Here is a 20746-nt window from a genome sequence, read left to right as displayed (position 1 = left end):
CCACCGTGGCCAATTTCAAGCTACCAGCGTGATGCAGGCATGGAGCTGCTGAGAGCCGCACAGCAGCTGCTGTGCATGGCATTTTCACCGTGCAGGCGCAACAGACAGGAACAACCGCAAAGGCACTGGTGATAGCAAATGTAATAAAATGATTAGGGAATGGTGAGTTTTCAGTATTTGTTACCTTTGTTTTTTTGTTTTTTTTAAAGATTGGCACCTGAGCTAACAACTGTTGCCAATCTTCTTTTTATATTTTTTTTATGCTTTTTCTCCCCAAAGCCCCCTGGTACATAGTTGTATATCTTAGTTGCAGGTCCTTCTAGTTGTGGCATGTGGGATCCCACCTCAGCATGGCCTGACGAGTGGTGCCATGTCCACGCCCAGGATCCAAACCAGCAAAACCCTGGGCCGCCACAGCAGACGGAATGCGCGAACTTAACCACTCGGCCCGGAGCCGGGGCCAGCCCCAATGTTACCTTTGTTTTTAATAACATTTTATCTCATTGTATATTTATAGAATTTAATTTTCAATAATGGCTGTGTTTAACAACCAGCTCGCAAGATTTTTGAAAATTTAACAATCTGCTCTTGTGAGCGTGTGCAGCGCAGCCTACACCCATCCACTTTCACCCAGATTATTGCAATAATCTAGCTCTGGCCCCACCTGTTCTCCAGCTCTGTCCCTGCCCCTTGCAGTCTCTCCTCAGCACAGCAAGCAGAGTGGTCCTTTCCAAACGTCAGGCAGATGGTGTGACCCCTACAAGGGCTCCCGCCTCTCCCGGAGTGGAACCCTAAGGCCCCACAAAGGCCCGCGGGGCCAAACAAAATCTGCCTCCCTGCCCTCATCTCCTGCTGCTCCTTCTCCTTTCCTCTGCTTACATCACACCGGCCGCCCACAGCTCCTCAAATACCCTGCACGCTCCAACCTCAGGACCTTTGCACTGGCTGTGTGCTGAGTGTTCTTCCTGCAAAGGTGTGCATGGCTCCCTCACCTCCCTCAGGTCTGCTCAAACGTTACCGTCCCTGACCACCCACCCTTCCCCCCGACCAAGATTCCTTATAACCAGAGCACTTAGCACCATCTGATATACCTTATATTTACTGTGTTTACTGTCCTCCCCAAGTGCCACCAGGGCAGGGTGTTGGCCCAGAGGGGCTGGGAGACCAGTGACTCTCCTTCAGCACCCACGGCCACCAGGCAGCACTGTTCACATCTCACAGGTGAGGGGTGAGCTCACAAGGTATGGCAAGCAAGGTCTGGTGCTGGCAGGAGCACCACTCAGCTCAAGGCCTGGCACAGCCACGCCATCAGCCACTGGTCAGGACCCGGGTGGGGCCTGGCCCACAGGCTCCTAGAGGACAGGCTCTGAGCTGGGTCAGGGGCTCGGGCTCCAAGAAGGCAGCCGGCCAAGGGTCCCGGGAGCATCCTCACCTCGTAGAAGAGCCCCTCGGGGAACGGCCGGAAGCACTGGGCGCACACGAAGCAGTGCTCATGGTACAGCTCTCCGTTGCTGTTGACGATGCGCTCAGCGGGAGCGAAGCGCGCCTGGCAGCGCTGGCACACTGCATTGGCCAAGGCGTTGGACATGTTGCTGCGGGAGAAGGAATGGGACGCTCAGGATGGGGCAGGGCCAAGGCGAGCAAGCGTGAGGGCTGCACACGAGCGGACACGCCCCTCCTTACAAAGTTAAAATGCTTTCCAGGGCAAGGAAAATCGCTCTCCTCACCCCGAGGGTGGCCGTGGCACTGTGGGGATGCAGCGACACACAGGCAGGGCCGAGCTGCCTGGCACCAGCTTGGGTCACCCTGCACAGCTGCCCACACATCCCTGCAGCGACTCTGTGCCATGGACACGATATGCGCCAGCACGTGCCAGCTGCAGCATGTGCTCCCGGAGGATGACCCTGCAAGGCCAATGCAACACCTCCATTTTACAGATGGACAAGCCGAGGCCCGGAGGGAGGGAGTGACCTTCCCAAGGGCCACAGTGGTTGGAGGCAAAGCCCAGATTAGAAACCAACCCTCCTCCCCACTCAAGCTCCCATCTTCCCACCAGGCGCTGCAGCCCCAGTGCACTTCCAAGGACGGTCAGACACAGGCCGGGCCACAAGCAGGCACACGCCGGTCAGACCAGTCGGGCTCCAGCTGGGTGTGCTCAGTCCCCGTGCAGCCAGGGCCGTCCCTCGCTCTCCAGGCCCAGGCTCCCAGCGGTTGAAGGGCCATAATCTCCACTGCAGCAATGGGCTGGGCTGGTGAGGTGAGGGACACACGTAACCCTCAGCACAGTGCCTGGCCCCTTTTTCAATGTGACTGACTTGGTCCTAGGCTGCTCAGTCTTCATTGTGCTAAGCCATCTCTGGGGGTGTCAGTGGCCACCTTGGGCCTCCTCTCGCCCCTTCTCAGGAACCAGAGAGTGCCTTGGGTATAGAACATCACAAAGGCACAGTGAGCAGCTCTGTATTCACGCTCTCATTTAACCGCCGAGGCAACCCTGCCTTCCAGATGAGACCTGAGGCTCAGAAAGGCGGCCCCAGCTCACACACAGACGACAGACTCCCGATCTGAACCCAGACTCGTCAGACGTCAACGGCTCTTTCTCCTGCACCATGAGTTAGTTTCAAACCACCTGCCCCGAAAAGCGTGTAACCCTACCACGGAGAAGTGAGAGCACAGATCTTTGCGATGGGAGCAAGGCAGGCAGCAAGTCTCCCCACCCACGGCAGCAACCGCCTTCCCCAGGTGAGCGGCAGGCTTCCTTCTGGGAGGGGCGGAATCCACACCGAGCAACAGGGGAAGGTCCTCACGCTGGGCCAGGCCCGTGCTGACCGCAGCCGGGCTCGCAGGAGGAGCCACGTCCCCCTCAACAGCCCAACCATGGCCTGCCAGCACCCCGATGCCCAGGCCTTTCGCCACAAGGGTGGCAAACAGGTTTGTCTCAAGCGTCAACTCTGACAGCTTGGGGTGGCGGCCTGGAAAGCTGGGCAAAGAAGGATGGTCGGGCTCAGCGGGGAGGGGTGTGATGTGGTGGCAATGTCACGTGGACACAGGGAGTGACACAACACGAGCTGTCCACTTTGAGAACACCGTTCCAGCCTGGTGCCGCAGCACGAGGAGAAGAGCTCTTGAGACTGAAGCTCACGCAGGGGTGCTCAGCTGTCAATCCCTGGGAACAAGGGTCCCGGGAGGATGAGCCCAGGAGGCGGGAGAGGCCGGGGGGCGCTGTAGACAGTGGGTCTCAGGCAGGGCTGCTGCAGGAGTCGGCAGGGCCCAGACAAAAAGCAGGCTCTGCGTGCAGCAGCCACGCCCGTGCTCCCGTGGGTCTCACAGGGCGGCTAGACAGGGCAGAGACCTCCCGCCAGGGAGGGCTGGGCGGGACTCCATCAGAACGGGCGTGGACACCTGCCCTGACACCACTGCGAACCTGCAGGCCTTGTCCTCCCAAAATAGACAGCCAAGGTGTCAGGGAGGAAGTTCCAGCGCCTGGCCGTGATCAAGACCTTGTGGGTCCTGGAGAAGCCAGAAATAAACAGGAAATCCCGTGACTCTGGGTCTGGAATTTCCTACTCAAAGGACCCAGAAAACGAAGCCAAAACAGGACTCGAGTCCAGGCTGAGGCTTTCGGATGGCTCCTCCCACCCAGACCCTGGGGCCTGACCAAGGGAGCGCCAGCGCGCCCCTCTGCCGTCCGCTCCCCCAGAGCCGGCCAGGGCCCAGGGCTGACGCTCAGGGACTGTGTCTGCACACTGTCACCACAGCGGCCCGCCCCTGACAACAGGGCTGGCCCTCAACTGGTCTGTGTCTAGTGTCCTGGCTGGGTCCCTGGGCGTCTCAGGTCAAGGATTCTGTCCCCTACATACCTCACACAAGCCCAGGCACGTGCGGCTAGGGTGTGGGGGTGACCACCTCCCTCCCGCACCCACTGGCGGCCCCAGCCCAAGTCTCGGGCAGCAGCACCTCCAACGGCACTTCTGTGGCCACATCCTCACGCCACCCTGCTCAGGGACACAGACCCCACTCCAACCCACAGGCCCAGGACAGAGGATGGACAGACGTGCAAATGTGCCCAACAACTGCAGCACAGCACGACCAGGGAGAAGGCCTGCCGGTTCCACAGGAGGCGGTGGCCGGCACGCAGGGCTCTGGGCTCAGCCCACACATTTGGGTCCCGATGACCCCAGCCACCTGCTGTGGGACCTGGAAGCAGGTGCCAGCTCCTCTAGGCCTCACTTGCTCATCTGCAAAGAGGTCACTGGAGTAACAGTGGCCGCCTCGCAGTGCTGAAGAGAAGCTCGCAGGGCACACTGCGCGTTGAGCGCAGGGCCAGGCAGGCTGAGTGCCGGAGAAAGAGAGCTGTTGTTTTCTGGCAACTCTGGGGGCCTTCCAGAGTGCCCCAGGCCCAGTCCAGGGGAGGGCCTGCAGCCTGCCGGCGCTCCCCGAAAGGGTGGAGACATGGACATTCCTCACCCTCGTTCACACATTCCGGTCAAGAGTGAGGAGCACAGAACCCGCCCAGTGATCCCCAGGGGACGCCGCCACCCTGCCCCAGCGGAACAGCACTCACACAACCCAGGCACACACAGCCGCCTAGAAGCCAAACCCGAGAGCTGGGGAGAGCGCATCGTCCTGCACCCCTTCTCCAACTCTCCCCAGCACCCCAGAACACTCTCAATCTTGTCAGCCAACACAGCCAATTGTTGCAAGATGTCACTGAGCTTTACAGTGACTGTTAGCCTGGGGTGGGGTAGGGGAGCCCTTTCTGTGCCAGGTCCTTGTGAGGAGAGGTTGACAGTTCCAGATAAGGAAATTGAAGCACAGAGAGGGTCAGTGATCTGCTGAGGGTCACACAGGATTGGACCTATGCTGTCTCCTGTCCCTCAGCTCCTGGTAGCATCATACAGGCACCGCCATTCAAGACTGTTTTGTCAACAACCCCAGACCTTCCCCCACTCTAGCCTCCCACTCACTCGGGGGCCTGAGAGCAGGGAGGGGCTGGCCACAAGGGTCTGTCCACACCTGAGGATGAGTCAGTGTCACCAATGCCATGTCAGCCTGGGCACCAGGCAGTGAATGCATGTGCTCCAGGGCAGACGGCACCGGCTGCAGCCCTGGCTGCGGGGCCTGCAGCAGAAGACTCTGTGAACCTCGACCTCCTCATCTGTAAAACGGGCCGGCAACAGCCCCTCCAGGGATTGTGGGGAGGGTGAAGTGAGGTGACCCCTGAGAGCACAGCCCATAACCGCTCCACAACACAGCCAGGAGCACTCCTCCCCTCCTTCACACACCAGCTCGGGACGGAGCATCCACACTGCACCAGGCACCGTTCCGGGGCGGGGAGAAGGGGTCCCACTGCAGCATGGCCTCCACAGCTTGAGTGGCAGCTGCCCCTGCATGGCCTGGGGCTCCCCAGGTCCTCCCTCATGAGGCCAGTCAGAGGCCAGCAGCAGGTGGTACCTGGCCGACACAGGAAAGAGGAACGGACAAAGCCAGTCCCACACCCAGCCTTGAGGACACTAGAGAATTGACGTGCTGCCTTGAGCTGCTACACACAAGGCTTTTCCACCATCAGAGACATGTTACAAGTCTGTGTGGAGCCTGAGGGACACCACAGAGCTTGTCCCGAAGCCCCAGCCCTCCCCCTTGCTCTGCATGTTACACACAACACACGGACAGCAGAGAGCTGGCCAGAAGTTCACAGCAGAATAAGCCGAGCTGTGTACAAACACATGTGCGTGCAGGCGCGGGACTTCCTGAGGCCGACCTCGGTGCCGTGCAGTGTGCCCTCCTGGCGTCCTGGCCATGGCCTTGTGCTGCAGCCTCTGTTCCCCACTCCCCACCCGACGCCCTCCCCTGGCAACATTCTTAGCCCCAGACACCTGCGAGGGCTCAGTCCCCACCACCCCTCCCGAAGGCTGCCCTAACCACAGGACACCGTGAGCACAGAGCAGGTTGTCCTCTTCCTGCAGAGCATTAGCCCTGGACCTCCTTTCCTCCCCATCCTCCCCTCTGCCCTGCTGCTCCGGCTCCTCCCTGGCTCACCACCCCTCCTCCCAAGCTCAGCGTCCTCTCCCACTGTCCCTCCCCGCTCCTCCTCTGGGGCCCCGCCTGTCACTTCCACGCCAAGCCCACAACCCTCATTGCTCTCTCTCCCCAACTTTCTACTGGAGTTTCCATCCAGATGGCCCCAGGGGCACTGCAAACTCATGTCCAGGAGTGCCCCCCAGCCCCTGACCCCCACATCAGGGTCTCCATCACCATCCACGTGCCCCCTTACACCCTCCCCATGCAAGACTAACTCATCCTTGGAGAGTCCCCGGGGTCCACCCTGAACCCCACAGGCTCCTTCCAGCCCAAATGAAGCAGTCATCACTTGTCTACACCTGCAGTTCTGCAGAGGATAAAGCAGTCCAGGCTCTAGAGTCAGTCCCACCTGAGTCAAGTTACAGCGTGGCCATTTTTTGGATGGGTGATGTCCAGCGGGGTCCTGGACCACGCTGTCTGCTCATCTACAAAGTGCAATAAAATGATCCCAGTCTGAAAGCAGTAATGGGGGCTACATAGGACAACTTATCTGGAACACCCCATCCTCAGCACCCTGCCGAAGAACGTTGATCAAACCCAGCTGGATTAAGTGGTGCCCTCCCCCAACCCTTGCGGCCAACCCAGTAGCTGTGCGGACGCCCAGGGTGGCCAGGCCCTTCGCCGTCGGAAGGGTCAGGCAGGGTGTCCGAGGAAAGGCCTGCAGCTGCAGCTTCCGGCCATTGTCCCGCGCCACCCGGCCCTGCCCCAGGCCACCTACCCGGGGGCGGCAGGCGGCGGGCTCTGCCGGTGCTGGCGCCGCCGGTACAGCCCCGACGCGGCGAGCGCACCCAGCCGGGCGGCCATGGCGTCGTGGAGGGGCGGCCCGCTGGGGGACCCCGGCCGCGGAGGGCAGAGGCTGCCGAGCGACGGGCCGCCACCGGGGCCAGACTCCGCGACGGGGCGGCCGGCGTGCAGGGGGCGCCTCTCCCCCACCCGCTCTGCACAGGAGCTCACGTTACACACTGCGATCTCCAAAGGGCAGCAGAGTCAAGTCCAAATAGAAAGGATATTGTTCACACCGCGGGGGAAGCACAGTGAAAGCTGAGGCTGGCAGGGCTGGGTCCAGGCTGGGGAGGGGATCCGCTGGGAGGATCCCAAACAGCACTGAGGTGAGGTCCAGAGTGACAGGGCAGGATGCCTGGAGATCCCAGGCTGCCCGGAGCCTGAGAGGAAAGCCCCCGGACAAGCTGATGACAGCACAGCTGAGAAGGGCAGTACCGGACTGCCAGTTTAGGAATCCTGCAAACTGTTAAAAGCTGATGAGAGAGACCCACACATGCCCACATTCTGCCTGTTCCCTTCCTGGAGAGCCTGCGGCCACAAATACCACCAAGGAGACCCAGACCAGGGCAGCCCTGGTTCCCTGGATCTGGCCAACAAATAGCCAAGCACCCAAAAGAGGTCTGGGCTGTCCAAACTCAGAGAACAGGTGGTCCCCCGCTGGTCAGGGAGAGCAGAAGCAGCAGGATCTGGTGGAAGACCGCCAGGAAGGCACCACTTCACAAGCATTTTTACCTACAAAGACTGGCAGGGTTACTGCGATCCATGTGCAAACACCCCAGGTCAGCATCTGAACTCTAGCCACTGCTAGCCGAGCGGGCACCATGGTCAGCAACGAAATAAGGATCCAGAGCACTCACAGAAATCTTTAACACTGATTGCATTTCCCTGAAAAGGCTTTCTAGTAAGTCAGAAAGCGTGAGCATCCTCCTCCTCTGCCTTTCAAAAGAAAGAGACGGTGGCCGTCCTCCCAGCCAGCAAGGCGCTGGTCCTCCTACACCAGGACGGAGGAAACCTGGGACGGGATCCACTGGCACTTGGATGCCGCCGGGCCCACACCAAGGAACATACCTCATCCAGCAAATCCAAACATGAGGAAGTACTTATTAACCACCTGGGGGTCAGCCACAGAACAGAGCCATATGAGGACAAGCATTGAGTGCAATATACTTTGTAAACATAGCTCAATTCCAAAGGTAGCAGGCACTGATCAATTCAACAAATATTTTCTTAGAGGGGGCCCCAGGCCTAAAGGGCATAGAGAGGCTGAGCCTGGAGGAGGCGACAAGTACCAGGATCACCTCCCACCCCCTGATAGGGATGGCTGAATGCTTACGTAGAAGCTTTGGTTACAGCGCTTCAAGTTACTGCCCTGGGGCCCAGGCCCCTTTTACCAGCCCCCACCCAGCCCTCCCATGTGGAAATCCTGAACTCTAGAGCCCAGAACTCTCACAGCTTCCTTTAAGGAGGGAACATCTATTTAGGGCTTCCACGATTGCAGATAGGCCCGGGAAAGAGGCCACAGCCACAAGCACTTGTACAGCATAATTGGTAAATGAAGTTCAAGCCCAAGTTTACCAGGCACTAACCAACCTAACAAATATTTACCGTAAAAGGGAGCACCGGGGGCTGGAAACTGAGAAAGGCTCCCAGTCTGGTTGAGCCCAAGTCCCCAGTCTTTGCACAGCCTTCCCCCAGCCTACCCGCCCAGTTCTGCAGCCTGTCTTGCAGGGGTGGGGTTGGGCCATGCTGGGCTCCTCAGCCAGCACTCTGGCTCCAGAGGACACAGTTGCAAAAACTCAGAAAGAAGGATGTCAGCAAAAATGGTAGAGAAAGAATCTCTGAACGTTTGTCCCTCCATAAAAGCAATGAAAAAATAGCCAAAATTGTCAGAGTTTTTCAGAACTCTGTAACTTAACCAAAGATTTGCAGTAACCCAGGGAGCATTTGGTCAAGCAAAACAGTTGAATCTCAGTAAGAACAGTGAGCTTTGTGGTGTTTTAATTTATGCTAGTCTCTAATCCCTGTTCCCTAACTCCATGGCTGCCTTGAAAAACAACCACCCAAATCCCCAGGAATAAGGGAGCAGACAGGGCTGGAGCTCTTCCAAAGCTTCATTCCCACGCAGGAGTTCTTGCTGGACCTGACCTGGGAAGACCCCATTTGAAAGGCTTGTCTTTATGTGACCTCACTCACACATACCCAGGGCTAAAAGCCTCTCTTGGGGAGTGTTTTCAAGTGGGTTACATCATAGCTGCCTATGATATCATAGCTGCCATTACCACAGGCAGTGGATGACAGGTAGGGTGATAGACTAACCAAAAAGCGTAAAAGGAAAACTGAGGAATGAGCTGTCCTTAGGGGCTTTGAAAAAAATCGACACATTCCTGGGAATCTAGAAGGCCGTGCACATGCCCAGGGCTCATGCACACTCAGGAAAGGCCTGAGAAGGCCCCAAGCCCTCAGTCTGGCTGACCTTCAGGCTCTGAGCAGGTGGAGGGGAAGGCCATGGCAGAGCTGTCGGCTGCCTGGCTGAGAGCTGATGGTGTGCCCCCGCACACACGCAGTGCCCTCAGCAAAGGCTGACAGACTTACTGCTCTCAGGCATTCAAGGAAATCTCTGTTCAGTCATTAGCTGGCCATAAACTACCAAGCAGAGACTTCAGTGGTCACGAGTGACAGAGATACATACTTTACAGAATGACTGCAGAAAAGTCACTAAGACAGACAGCAAGCAGGAATCACAAACCCCGGGGACTGGGGAGCATCTGAGTTCCAGTGTTGCCACATTATAGTATTTGAAATGAATTCTTTCTCAGCAAAAATTTATTAGACATGAAAAGAAACAAAAAAGTATGACCCATACACAGAAAAAAAAGTACTCAACAGAAACTGCCCCTGAGGAAGCCCAAATGTTAGGCTTACTAGACAGGCTTTAAGTCAGCCATTTTAAATATGTTCAAAGAACTAAAGGAAACCATGTCTAAAAACCTGGAGGAAAGTATGAGAATGATGTCTCACTACGTGGAACATATCAATAAAAAGATAGAAATCATAAAATGGGACCAAATAGAAATTCTAGAGTTGAAAAGAAATACTAAAGAGAGTGCATCAGGATGAAATGAAAGGACACTAGACAATAATTTGAATCTCCGTGAAGAAATAAAGAGCAGTGAAGTATATTTACCTTTGTATAGTAAAAGTAACTATATAGACAAATATAAAAACATAAATGTATTTTTTTGTTTCTAAATCATTTTTTCCCAACTGATTTAAAGACAACTGCATAACAAAATAGTTTAACACAAAGTAAGGCAATAGTGTAGGAAATGAGAAACAAAATGACATAAAATATATTTTAAAAGAGAGTAAATGGGAGATGTAAACCCTATCTTATCAGTAATTACATTAAATGTAAATGGATTAAAGTCTGCAATTAAAAGTCAGAGATTAACAAATGGATTTTTTTAGAACATGATCTAATTATATGCTTTCTACAAGAGATTCATCTTACATTCAAAAACACAAATAGTTTGAAAATAAAAGGATGAAAAAGATATACCATACAAACATCAACCAGATGAGAACTGGAATGGCTATACTAATATCAGACAAAATAGAATTTAAGACAAAAATTGTTACAAGAGCAAAAAAGGACATTTTATGATGACAAAAGAGTCAATCCATCAAAAAGAAATAACAAGCATAAACATATACGCACCTAACAACAGAGCCCCAAATACCTGAAGCAAAAATTGACAGAATTGAGAGAAAAATAAACAGTTTAACAATAATAGTAGGAAACTTCAATACTCCACTTTCAATAATGCATAGGCCATTACACAAAAGCTAAGCAAGGATACAGAAGGCATGAACAACACCATAAACCAACTAGACATGAAAAACATCTATAGAACACTCTACCCAACAATAGCAGAATATACATCCTTCTCAAGTGCACATGGAACATTCTCCAGGATAGACCATATGTTAGGGCATAAAACAAACCTCAATAAATTTAAAAGGACTGAGATCATAGAAAGCATTTTCTCAAAGCCACAATGGAATAAAATTACAAATCAATAATAGAGGGAAATTTAGGAAATTCACAAATATGTGGAAATTAAACAACACACTGCTAAAGAACCAATGAGTCAAAGAAGAAAACAAGGGAATTTAGAAAGCACTTTGAGATGAATGAAGTGAAAACACACACACCAAATACGGGATGCAGCTTAGGCAGTGCCCAGAGGGAAGTTTATGGCTGTAAATGCCGACATTAAAAAAGAAGAAAGACCTCAAATCAATGACTTGAACTTCCACTTTAAGAAACTAGGAACGGGGGCCAGCCCAGTGGCATAGCAGTTAAGTTCCGGCACTCTGCTTCAGCGGCCCGGGGTTTGCGGGTTTGGATCCCAGGCGCAGACCTACACACTGCTTATAAAGCCATGCTGTGGCAGGCATCCAACATACAAAATAGAGGAAGATGGGCACAGATGTTAGCTCAGTGACAATCTTCCTCAGCAAAAAAAAGGAGGATTGGCGGTGGATGTTAGCTCAGGGCTAGTCTTCCTCAAAAAAAAAAAAAAAAAAGAAACTAGGAACAGATGAGTAAACTAAACTTAATGCAAGTATAAGGGAGGAAATAATAAAGATTAAAACAGAAATGAATGAAAGGAAGATTAGAAAAAAATAGAGAAAATGAAGAAAAGCAAAAGTTGGTTCTTTGATAAGATCAACAAAACTAACAAACCTTTAGCGAGAAAAATAGAGAACACTCAAATGACTAAAACCAGGAATGAAAAAAGGGACTAAAGTTAGAGAAATTTAAAGGATTGTAAGGGAATACTATAAACAATTGTATGCCAGCAAACTAAATAACCTAGTTGAAATGGACAAATACCTAGAAAGACAAACTACCAAAACTGACTCAACAAAAATAAGAAATCCAAATAGACCTCAAACAAGTAAAGAGACTGGCTTATTAAACAAAACACTTCTCACAGTGAAGAGCCCAAGACCAGAAGGTTTTGTTGGTGAATTCTACCAAATATTTAAGTGGAATTAACACCAACCCTTCACAAAATCTTCCCAAAACGTCAACCAGAAAGGAACACTTCCCAACTTATTCAATGAGGCCAGTATTACCCTGGTACCAAAACCAGACAAAGATATCACAAGAAAAATACAGATCAATATCCCTTATGAATATAGGTGCAAATATCCTCAACAAAACTGAACGTAGCAGCCTATAAAAAGTATTATATGTCGTGACCAAATGGGATTTATCCCAGGAATATAAGGTTGGTCTAACATCCAAAAATCAATGTAATATACACCATATCCATAGTATAAAGGGAAAACACCACAAAAAATGCAGAGAACGCACTTGACAAGATCCAACACCCTTTGATGATTAAAAAAAAACACTAAGCAAACTAGGAATAGAAGGAAACTTCTTCAACCTGATAAAAACCCAGAGCTAATATTACTTAATGGTAAAGACTGGAAGCTTTCCTGTAAGGTCAGGAGCAAAACAAGGACTCCCAGTCTTGCCATTTCTTTTCAACATTGCACTGGAGGTTCCAGTGAGGAGAGTTAGGAAAGAAAAGGAGATAAAAGGTATCCATGTCGCAAAGGAAGAAGTAAAACTCTCTCTATTTGCATATCACGTACTCTTATAGAGAAAACCCTAAAGAACCACTACCCCCAAGAAACCTGTTACAGCTAGGAAATGAGGTCAGCAAGGTTGCAGGATGAAAGATCAATACAAAAAAGTCACCAGCAATAAGCAATCTGGAAGTGAAATTAATAAAACAATTCCATTTACACTAGCATCAAGAGAAATAAAACACTTAGGAACAAACGTAACCAAAGAAATGTGAGACTTATACAAGTTGAAAACTATAAAACATTGTTGAAAGAAATTAAAGATCTAAATAAATGGAACGACATCCCATGTTCATGGATTGAAACACTTAGTATTGTCAAGATGGCCATGGCTTTCCCCCTCCCAAACTGACCTGCAGATTCAACACGATCCTTATCAAAATTCCAACTGTCTTCTTCACAGAAATAGGAAAGCTGATCCCACAATTCATATGGAAATGCAAGAGACCCAGAATAACCAAAACAACTATAAAAAGAACAAAGTCAGAGGACCCACATTTCCCAATTTCAAAACTTACTACAGTTACAGTATTCAAAACAGTATGATTGACACATACATCAATGGAATAGGATTGAGAGTCCAGAAATAATCCCATACATCCATGGCCAAGTGATTTGTGACAAGACTGCTAAGACAATTCAATGGGGAAAGGATACTTTTGTCAACAAATGATGCTAGAATTACTGGATAGCCAGAGGCAAAAGAATGGTTTTAAACCCCTACTGTGGGCCAAATATAAAATCGGACTCACAACGGATTGAAAACTAAAACGTAAGAGTCAAAACTATAAAACTCATAGAAGAAAACATAGGTGTAAATCTTCATTCCTTGGATTAGGTAAGTTTCCTAGATATGACACCAAAAACTCAAGCAATCAAAGAACAAATAGATAAATTGGACTTCATCAAAATTTAAAACTTTTGTACATGAAAGGACACTATCAAGAAAGTTAAAAGACAATCCACAGAATAGGAGAAAATATTTGCAAATCATATATCTGATAAGTGTCTTGTACCCAGAATATATAAAGAATTCAACACCCAACAATAAAAAGACAACTCAGTTTAAAAATGGGCTCGCATTTGAATAGATATTTCTCCAAAGAAGATATACAGATGGCCAATAAGCACATGAAAAGATGTTCAATGTCATTAGGGAAATGAAAATCAAAACCACAATGTGATACCATTTCACATCCACTAAAATAGACAATAATATGCATTAGTGAGGATGTGGAGAAATTGGAACCCTCGTACATTCCTGGTGGGAACATAAAAGGGTGCAGTTACTTGGAAAACAGCTTGGCAATTTCTCAAAAAGTTTAACACAGAGTTACCGTGTGACCCAACAATTTCACTCTCAAATATGCTCAAGAGAGTAGAAAACATATATAAGAATGTTCACAGCAGCGTTATTCATGAAAGTGAAAACAATTCAAATGTCCACCATGAATGAACACATAGGCAGAAGGTGGTACATCCATAAATGGAATATTATTTGGCAAAAAAAGGAATGAAGTACTGATTGATGCTACAACATGGATGAACCTTAAACATGTAATGCTAAATGAAAGGAGTCAGGCACAAAAGGCCACATACATATGGTTCTATTTATGGAAATGTCCAGAAGAGGCAAATCCATAGAGACAGAAAGCAGATTAGTGGTTGCCAGGGGCCGAGGGGAGTGGGGAACGGGGACGGACTGCAAACGGGTATGGAGTTCCTTGTGGGGGTGATGAAAATGTTCTGGAATTAGTGTTGATGGCTGCACAACCTAGTGAATGTACTCAAAACCAGTGAATTGTGCTCTCAAAGTTAGTGAATTTTATGGGATGTGAACTATATCTCAAATTTTTAAAAAACAAACACAGTGAAGAAGGTAACCACAAGCTTACTAGAGGCACAGATAAAGGCCAGGGCAGCCGCCAGCAAGCTGTGAGGCGGGGCCGCCTCCCTGTGGCTGCGCAGGGAGCACCGTCCCCGGGGCAGCTGGCGACACCACCGCAGCTTCTCCCCCAGAGCCAGCTTCCCCGGCAAGACTGCACCTCGCTGAGAAGCCGAAGACAACTCCGCCAGGCCCTTCTGTCTGTCTCAGATGAGTGACATCTCCAACCTTCCCATCCACAGGAAATTCGATTTTGAATGATCTTATTTTCTTACTTTAAAACTCAGGCATCAGTGTGGACGCAACTTGGTTTTATACACACGCATTCAGCAACCTCATCTTAGTAAGATACAGTGACCTCGTGTAAATATCTTATGAAGATGTTCATCTTACTAGGTCATCTCAAGTAAATAGTCATCAGAAATTCAAAAGATCAAAATAAACAAACAGGACTGTCAAGGCCCCTCCCTCTGCCCCTCCCCCCAGCCTGGAAATGAAGACGGAGTGTGGAATCACACAGCACAGATGGGAGCAGAGGGCAGAACACCACCTGAGAGGCAGAACAGCGCTGTGCGCTGAAAGCCCTCCCCACAGTGGCAGGCCTGGCCCGTGCTGGACCCCCTCACAAGGGCTGATGGTTAAGTTTTCAGGAGTTTTGCAGACCGGTTAGTGCCATGTTGGTGGCTTGAAGTGAGCCCAGGTGGGCGTATTGACTGCGTGGAGCTGGGCAGGGCCTCCAGCCCCCACTGTACTCTGAACTCCACTCCATCAGACCGGGAGTCAACACTGGAAGCGGCGGGAAAAGGAGGAGTTGAGGGGCCGTGGGCAGTGCCCAGCCTGACCCAGGCTGGGGCTCAGGGCTCAACTGTGCATCACTTGTCACCCACTTCGCACTTGGCTTAAACCCTTGACTCTATGACAGCCCCACGCGCCATCCTGAGGGCTCTAGCTCCACCCTCACTACACCTCAGCAGGCTGCTCTGCTGAGGGGGCCGCTGGACAAACCCCTGAGGAAGGGGGAGCACAGCTGAGAGCACCGTGGCCTAGGGGTGCTAGCAGCCGCACTCCACTCTGTGCCAAGTGTGGGTCCAGCTTGTGCTCTGGCACACGGGGGCCTCAGGGGATGACAGTCACGTGCTGGGTGAGACTCTGCTCTGGAGCAGGCCAGCCACTGAGCTCACACTGCTGTGAGCGTCGCGGCCCAGGCTCCATTTGGAGGAGTGCTGCTCACTGTCAGGCCGGGGCCCTGGGCAGAGCGTGACCTGCCTGGGCCTTAACATCCTCCCTGTAGAACAACGGTGATGCCAAAGGTCCCTTCAGCTAGAGCAAAAATTCAGGTGTTTTTAGGGTCCAGAGTCACTGGGCTGCCGGCTGGGGCTGAGCTGCTCTTCCCACAGCACCCCCCTCCCTAAGCAACCGTATGCAGGCAGGTGGGGCCTCATCTACCCTCCGGCCCCAGCTCAGCCCTCTCCTGGGCTTCCGACCCTCACATCTGACTGCCTCCCAGGGTTTCCCCTTGGACTGGCCACAGCTCTCCAAACGCTCCGTGGCCCAAACTAGCTCTGCGTCCACTCCCACATCTGCCACCACAAACTGGGCATCCTCCTGGGTTCCACCCTCTTGGTCAAGTCCTGCCGGTTCCACCTCCCGCATCGCCCGAGTCTGTCTCCTCTTCGCCAGGCCCGTGGCTGCCGAGGAGGAGCGTCCCTTGTTGCTGGCCTCCTGACTGTCTCCTTCCCCACCTCCTCCCCGGCAGCCCATTCTCTACACAGCACTCAGATGTGCCTATCGCTCCAGGCCACTGCAGGGCTCCCCACGGCCCTCCCTCTGGTCTTGCCTGCTCCGGGCCTGTGGAGAGCCAGGACTTTACGCCATTGCAGGGAGAGCCACGGAAGGTGCGTGGGGTGTGTGACGAGGGGCTGTTTCAAAGATTACCCACGTGGGAGGGCCAGGGCCCAGGCGTGAGAGGTGCCCTGGCGTCCCGTGGGGCAGTGGACGTGAGAGGGCATGGAAACACGAAACAGTGAGAATGAAACTCCACGGCTTCTGGGGCAGGAACATCCCCCCCACCCCAAAGGTTGTGTCGATGTCCAGTCCTCAGCCGGCCTGGCCCCAATGCCTGCGCGTGGAGGGGAGGCCAGCCAGCCCCCGGCACCGACCCTGCATGTGGTCGGCAAGCTGCAAAGGCCGGTGTAAACCTCTGCTCACAGCTGCTGAAACAAACAAGCAGGAACAGACACCACGAGAGATGCTGCAAGCCACCAAACGCTCCTAAGGCATCTCTGAGGAGTGGAATCTGGGGTGCTTTCTTCCTTTTTGTGTTCCTGGGTTTTTCCTAACTGTCTAAGATGAGCAGCATTACTTTTACAAGGAAAAACCCGACTCAGTGTTTTCCAGGGCTCACTCTGGTCCCTGTGCCATTTGATGACCAGCATTTCTCAGGCTCAGGGTGCCCGCTGGACCCCTGCAGCAGCCAGGGCGGGCTGGCCCCTGCTCCCACCGCCCGCCTGCCTTCCCAGCCTATCTTGCTGGGCTGTCGGACGGCTGACCCAATGGCCTCCATCTCCACGGAAGGTCCAAAGACCCAGGGGCGAGAGGACCCCTGCTGAGCGAACAGAGGTGCCTCCAGGACTCTGATGGCCTCACTCCCTGCAGGGAGTCAGGGCAGAAGCTGCTGGCAAAGCAGAAGCTGGTGGCCTGTGGCTCTGCCTGATGATAATCTTTGCTGCCTGAATAACCACCTCCACCACATCCCACCCCACTCAACATGGGTCTGTCCCCATTTCACTCTCTCCCTTCTTTTCCTTGAAAGCTCTGAGGGTGGGGACCCATGGGCGGGGGGAGCTGGTTTTGTCACAGACCCAGGCCAGGTGGAGGACTGAGTGGGAAGCAAACTGCGTTTGAAGCACAGGACTCTCTAGGTGACAGGGTATCTGCTATTTTGGGTTCCTGGGGCTGCCCTAAGACTCAGGCCACAGCCTCGACTGCAATCAGAGGCAGTACGCCCTTGAGGGCTGGGTGACCACCCCACACATCCCCCAGGTGTGGGCCATCACCCTGCCCTCTGTGGCTGCTCCCCATTCCTGGGCACTGCCTCTCCAAGTCCCTTTTCCCAGCAAAGCCACAGGGTCTCCCAGGCCCACACGCCCAAGTCAAGGGGTGAGGAAAGACAGCATCCTCCTGCTGGAGCTTGGCTGGAAGGGCCCTGGCTGGGCCTCAGAGACCAGTCCCTCCTACCCAGCCGTGAGTCACGTACTTGGACCCAGCTATGTTCCAGAAAGGACAGCAGAGGCCAACACTGGCCAGACACTGGTGGACATGTGACCGGCCTCATGAGTCACGCAGCCTCTATGGTCTCAGTTACCTCATCTGTGAAATGGCAACAAGGAGCCTGAGAGCCAAGACCAGAGCAGGCCTGGGGAGCACCCTGCCAACACCCCACCCCTGTGCAGCCTATGCCTGCGGGCAGGCCTGCCCAGACACCACACAGGCCCTTTACCGCTTCTAACGTTGTTCCCATTCCCGGCCTACAGAAACAGAAGCCTCCAGAGGTGAGGCCTCACCAGGATCACACAGCTGGGGGCAGAGAAGCCAGTAGAAGCCGATAGTCGGGATCTTACCGCTTTGCCCTTTAGTTGGCATGTGACCTTGAGCAAGTCCCCTGGCCCTCTGAGCCCCGATTTGCCGTTTAGTTAGGGATAGTCATCCCCATCTTGCGGGGGTGGGCGGTGCGGGGGCAGGGGTACCCCGTCCGGACAGCGCCGCCACCCCGGGAGCCAGCGCGGCCGCGGGCCCGGGGCGCCGGACGCGGGCGCGGGCGTGGGTGCGGGGAGGGGGCGGTCCCGGCCCCGGCCCCGCGCACACAGGCGCCCTCCGCCCGGGGCAAGGGTGGGGTCTGTTACCTTCCCGTCATGGTGGCCGTGCGCTGAACCGGGGTCGGGTCGCCTCCGTACTCCCTGACGCAGCGGCGCCCGGCAGCAGATCGGGGGCGCGGAGCAGGGAGACGCCCAAAAAAGGCCAAGAACGGCTCCGCCCGCCGCCCAGCCCAGTCCGCGAGGGGGCGGTCAAGGTGGAGGGCAGGGGGGTTCCCAGCCGCGAGTGGGGGGGTAGGGAGCAGGGGTGGGGTCCGCGTGGGGGGATGAGCCCCGCCACCAGCGCGCCCCAGCTCTGGGGACACCCAAGCTTGGCCTGCGGGTCACGTCCTCCCCGCTCGGCTTCGCTCGCCACCTCCCCGGATTCCGGGCATACTTTTCCTTTTAAAGGGAGTGAAGCTATAATAAACGCGGACGAGCCCCCCAGCCCCGCCGGGACGCCCCGCCCGCTCTCCGCTGTCCGGCGCCCTGGCGCGCGAGCACTTGCGGGGACGAGAGGATGGGCGGATGGAGGGGCGACGCTGAGACCGCCTGCCCGCCGGCCTCCAAGCCCTGAGTTCCTCAGCAGATGTTTCTGGACTCCCTCCCAGAGCACTGAGGAGCCCTACTTCACGCGTCCCGCCCCCAGGAAGGCCAAGGTCAAGCGGTGTCCCTTTGAGTCGCGAACCTGACTCTGCAAAGTTAGATGCCAGGCCATTGCTGTCCGGGGAAATAGCCATTTCATCCAAGTGTGTGAGCAAGCCCCACCCGAGCAAAAGCTACTTTCTAATGCAAACGCAGACGCGAAGCTGGGGAGGACACCGCTCCTCCTTTCTCCGCGGAGGCTGTCCACGAGCTAGCGAGGAGCCCCTGAGAGTGCCCGTGGTACAGCACCATCCAGGGAAGCTATCCTGAGAAATTATTCACCAATCAACAAAACGAAAAAGCCTCACTCTGCCTAAAAGCAGGCTTGCCTAGCTGGGCAGCGGAAGGTAGCTCCTGATTGGAAGCAGCAGGAATGTCATACTGTGGGCCAGGGCTGAGCAGCCCACATGTTAACCCGACGAACAGCATATTACTTCCAGTCTTGGCAACAGATAAAGACCATCTAAAAATGACGGGGCAAAGTAGGAACCCAGAAATAAAATAAACTAACAGTGGAATTCAGAAACATGAGTTGATAGTAACACACAGGGTTACGTCTACAGAAATAAGCTTGGGAAAGGCACCTGTTCCTAAGCAGCTCTTATCTGGAAACCAGCGCGCTGCAGTTGTTGGTTCTTTTTGCAATTGTGTTTTGGCTGATTCTGTCTAGCTTTAATGTACGGTTGACCAAGCACAAGGTATGGATGATTTCTTGGTTCATCCACCTGCTTAAGGAGAAATGCTTTCCACAGTTGCCAAAGGCCAGAACAGGCATGCTGGGGGCTGTGCACCAGAAATCGACTGCCCCGCTGGATGATTAATTGAATATTGGGATCCTGTGGGAACAAAAGATGAAAAGGAGAAGGCAGAAACCAAATGGCCCTGCTCGCTCCCTCCAGGGGACCCCATCCACCCAGCCTGCCTCCTCCCCAGCCACAACAAACTTGCAAGAGCTGGGTGGCAGCTGGGGGCATCGCTCTGCCTGTTGGCGATGAGACGGCTCCACAGAGCTGCAGGCCAGCTTCCTACGGTGCAGCCAGAGGTCAGATTTGCAGGAAAGAGCTGGCGGCTGCCGGGAGCTCCCTCGCCACCCATTCATTCAAGAGTATTTATGCTCTCCGGGCACTGGAGGGACAGCAGGACGGACCACAGCGAGTTTAGCTGGGGTGGAGGATGGACAGTGAACACACAGGCACATAAACGTGACTTTAGACAGGGACCCATGCTGCAGAGAGGACACTAGGGCGCTTAGAGGGTAGGGGAGCAACGGCTCCCAAGGAGTGATGTTTGAGCTGAACCCCAAATGAGGAAAGAGCTGGCAGAAGGGACAGCAGGGCAGGGGCCCTGAGGTGGAAATGAGCTCCCGGAGCTCAAGGGTCAGGAAGAAGGCGGTGTGTCTGGAGAAAAGGGAGGGGGCCTGGGAAATACCGGAGAGAGCTGGGGCCAGAGCACCAGGGCCATGGCAGAGGCCGGAGTCCCCCCTTAGAAAAGTGGGGGCGTCTCAGCGAGGAAAGACAGCACGCTCTGACACCAGCATGGATGGTCTCCAGAACCTGACTCAGTGAAAGCAGCCTGACCCCAAGAGCACCTGCTCCATTTTCAGCAAGCTCTAGACCAGGAAACTAGCCTAGGCCGGAAGGTCAGAATGATGGCTGCCTCTGGGTGGGGGTGGGGCAGGGACTGGCTGGGAAGGGGTGTGGGGGAACTTTTGGGAGCGATGGTAAGGTTCTGTATCTTACCATGGATTTGGGTACACAGGTGTATGCATTCTTCAAAACTCATGAAATATACAGTTAAGATTTGTGCATTTCATAGTATATAAATTTTACCTCAAAAG

The 20746-nt window shown here is 53.4% G+C and overlaps 1 protein-coding gene across 2 annotated transcripts in view; it reads right to left on the bottom strand.

Annotated features, from left to right (window-relative positions):
- LIMS2 (LIM zinc finger domain containing 2) overlaps positions 1-18831 on the bottom strand; it is a 34831-nt gene extending 16000 nt beyond the window's left edge. The window contains exons 1-2 of one of the 2 annotated variants that reach the window (XM_046659017.1): positions 18316-18831; positions 1433-1592 (exon numbers count right to left, since the gene is read on the bottom strand). In XM_046659017.1, the coding sequence (XP_046514973.1) occupies positions 1433-1592; positions 18316-18326 (171 nt within the window). In that variant the 5' untranslated portion in view covers positions 18327-18831. Of the gene's footprint in view, positions 1-1432; positions 1593-18033; positions 18263-18315 lie in introns of those variants that run through there. The other variant, XM_046659018.1, reaches the window with a different exon arrangement.
- Between the last annotated feature and the right edge of the window lie 1915 nt (positions 18832-20746).

This window comes from Equus quagga, chromosome 4, assembly GCF_021613505.1.
Source record: "Equus quagga isolate Etosha38 chromosome 4, UCLA_HA_Equagga_1.0, whole genome shotgun sequence".
Taxonomy (NCBI): Eukaryota; Metazoa; Chordata; class Mammalia; order Perissodactyla; family Equidae; genus Equus; species Equus quagga.
This window is presented reverse-complemented; position numbering and strand designations above follow the sequence as displayed.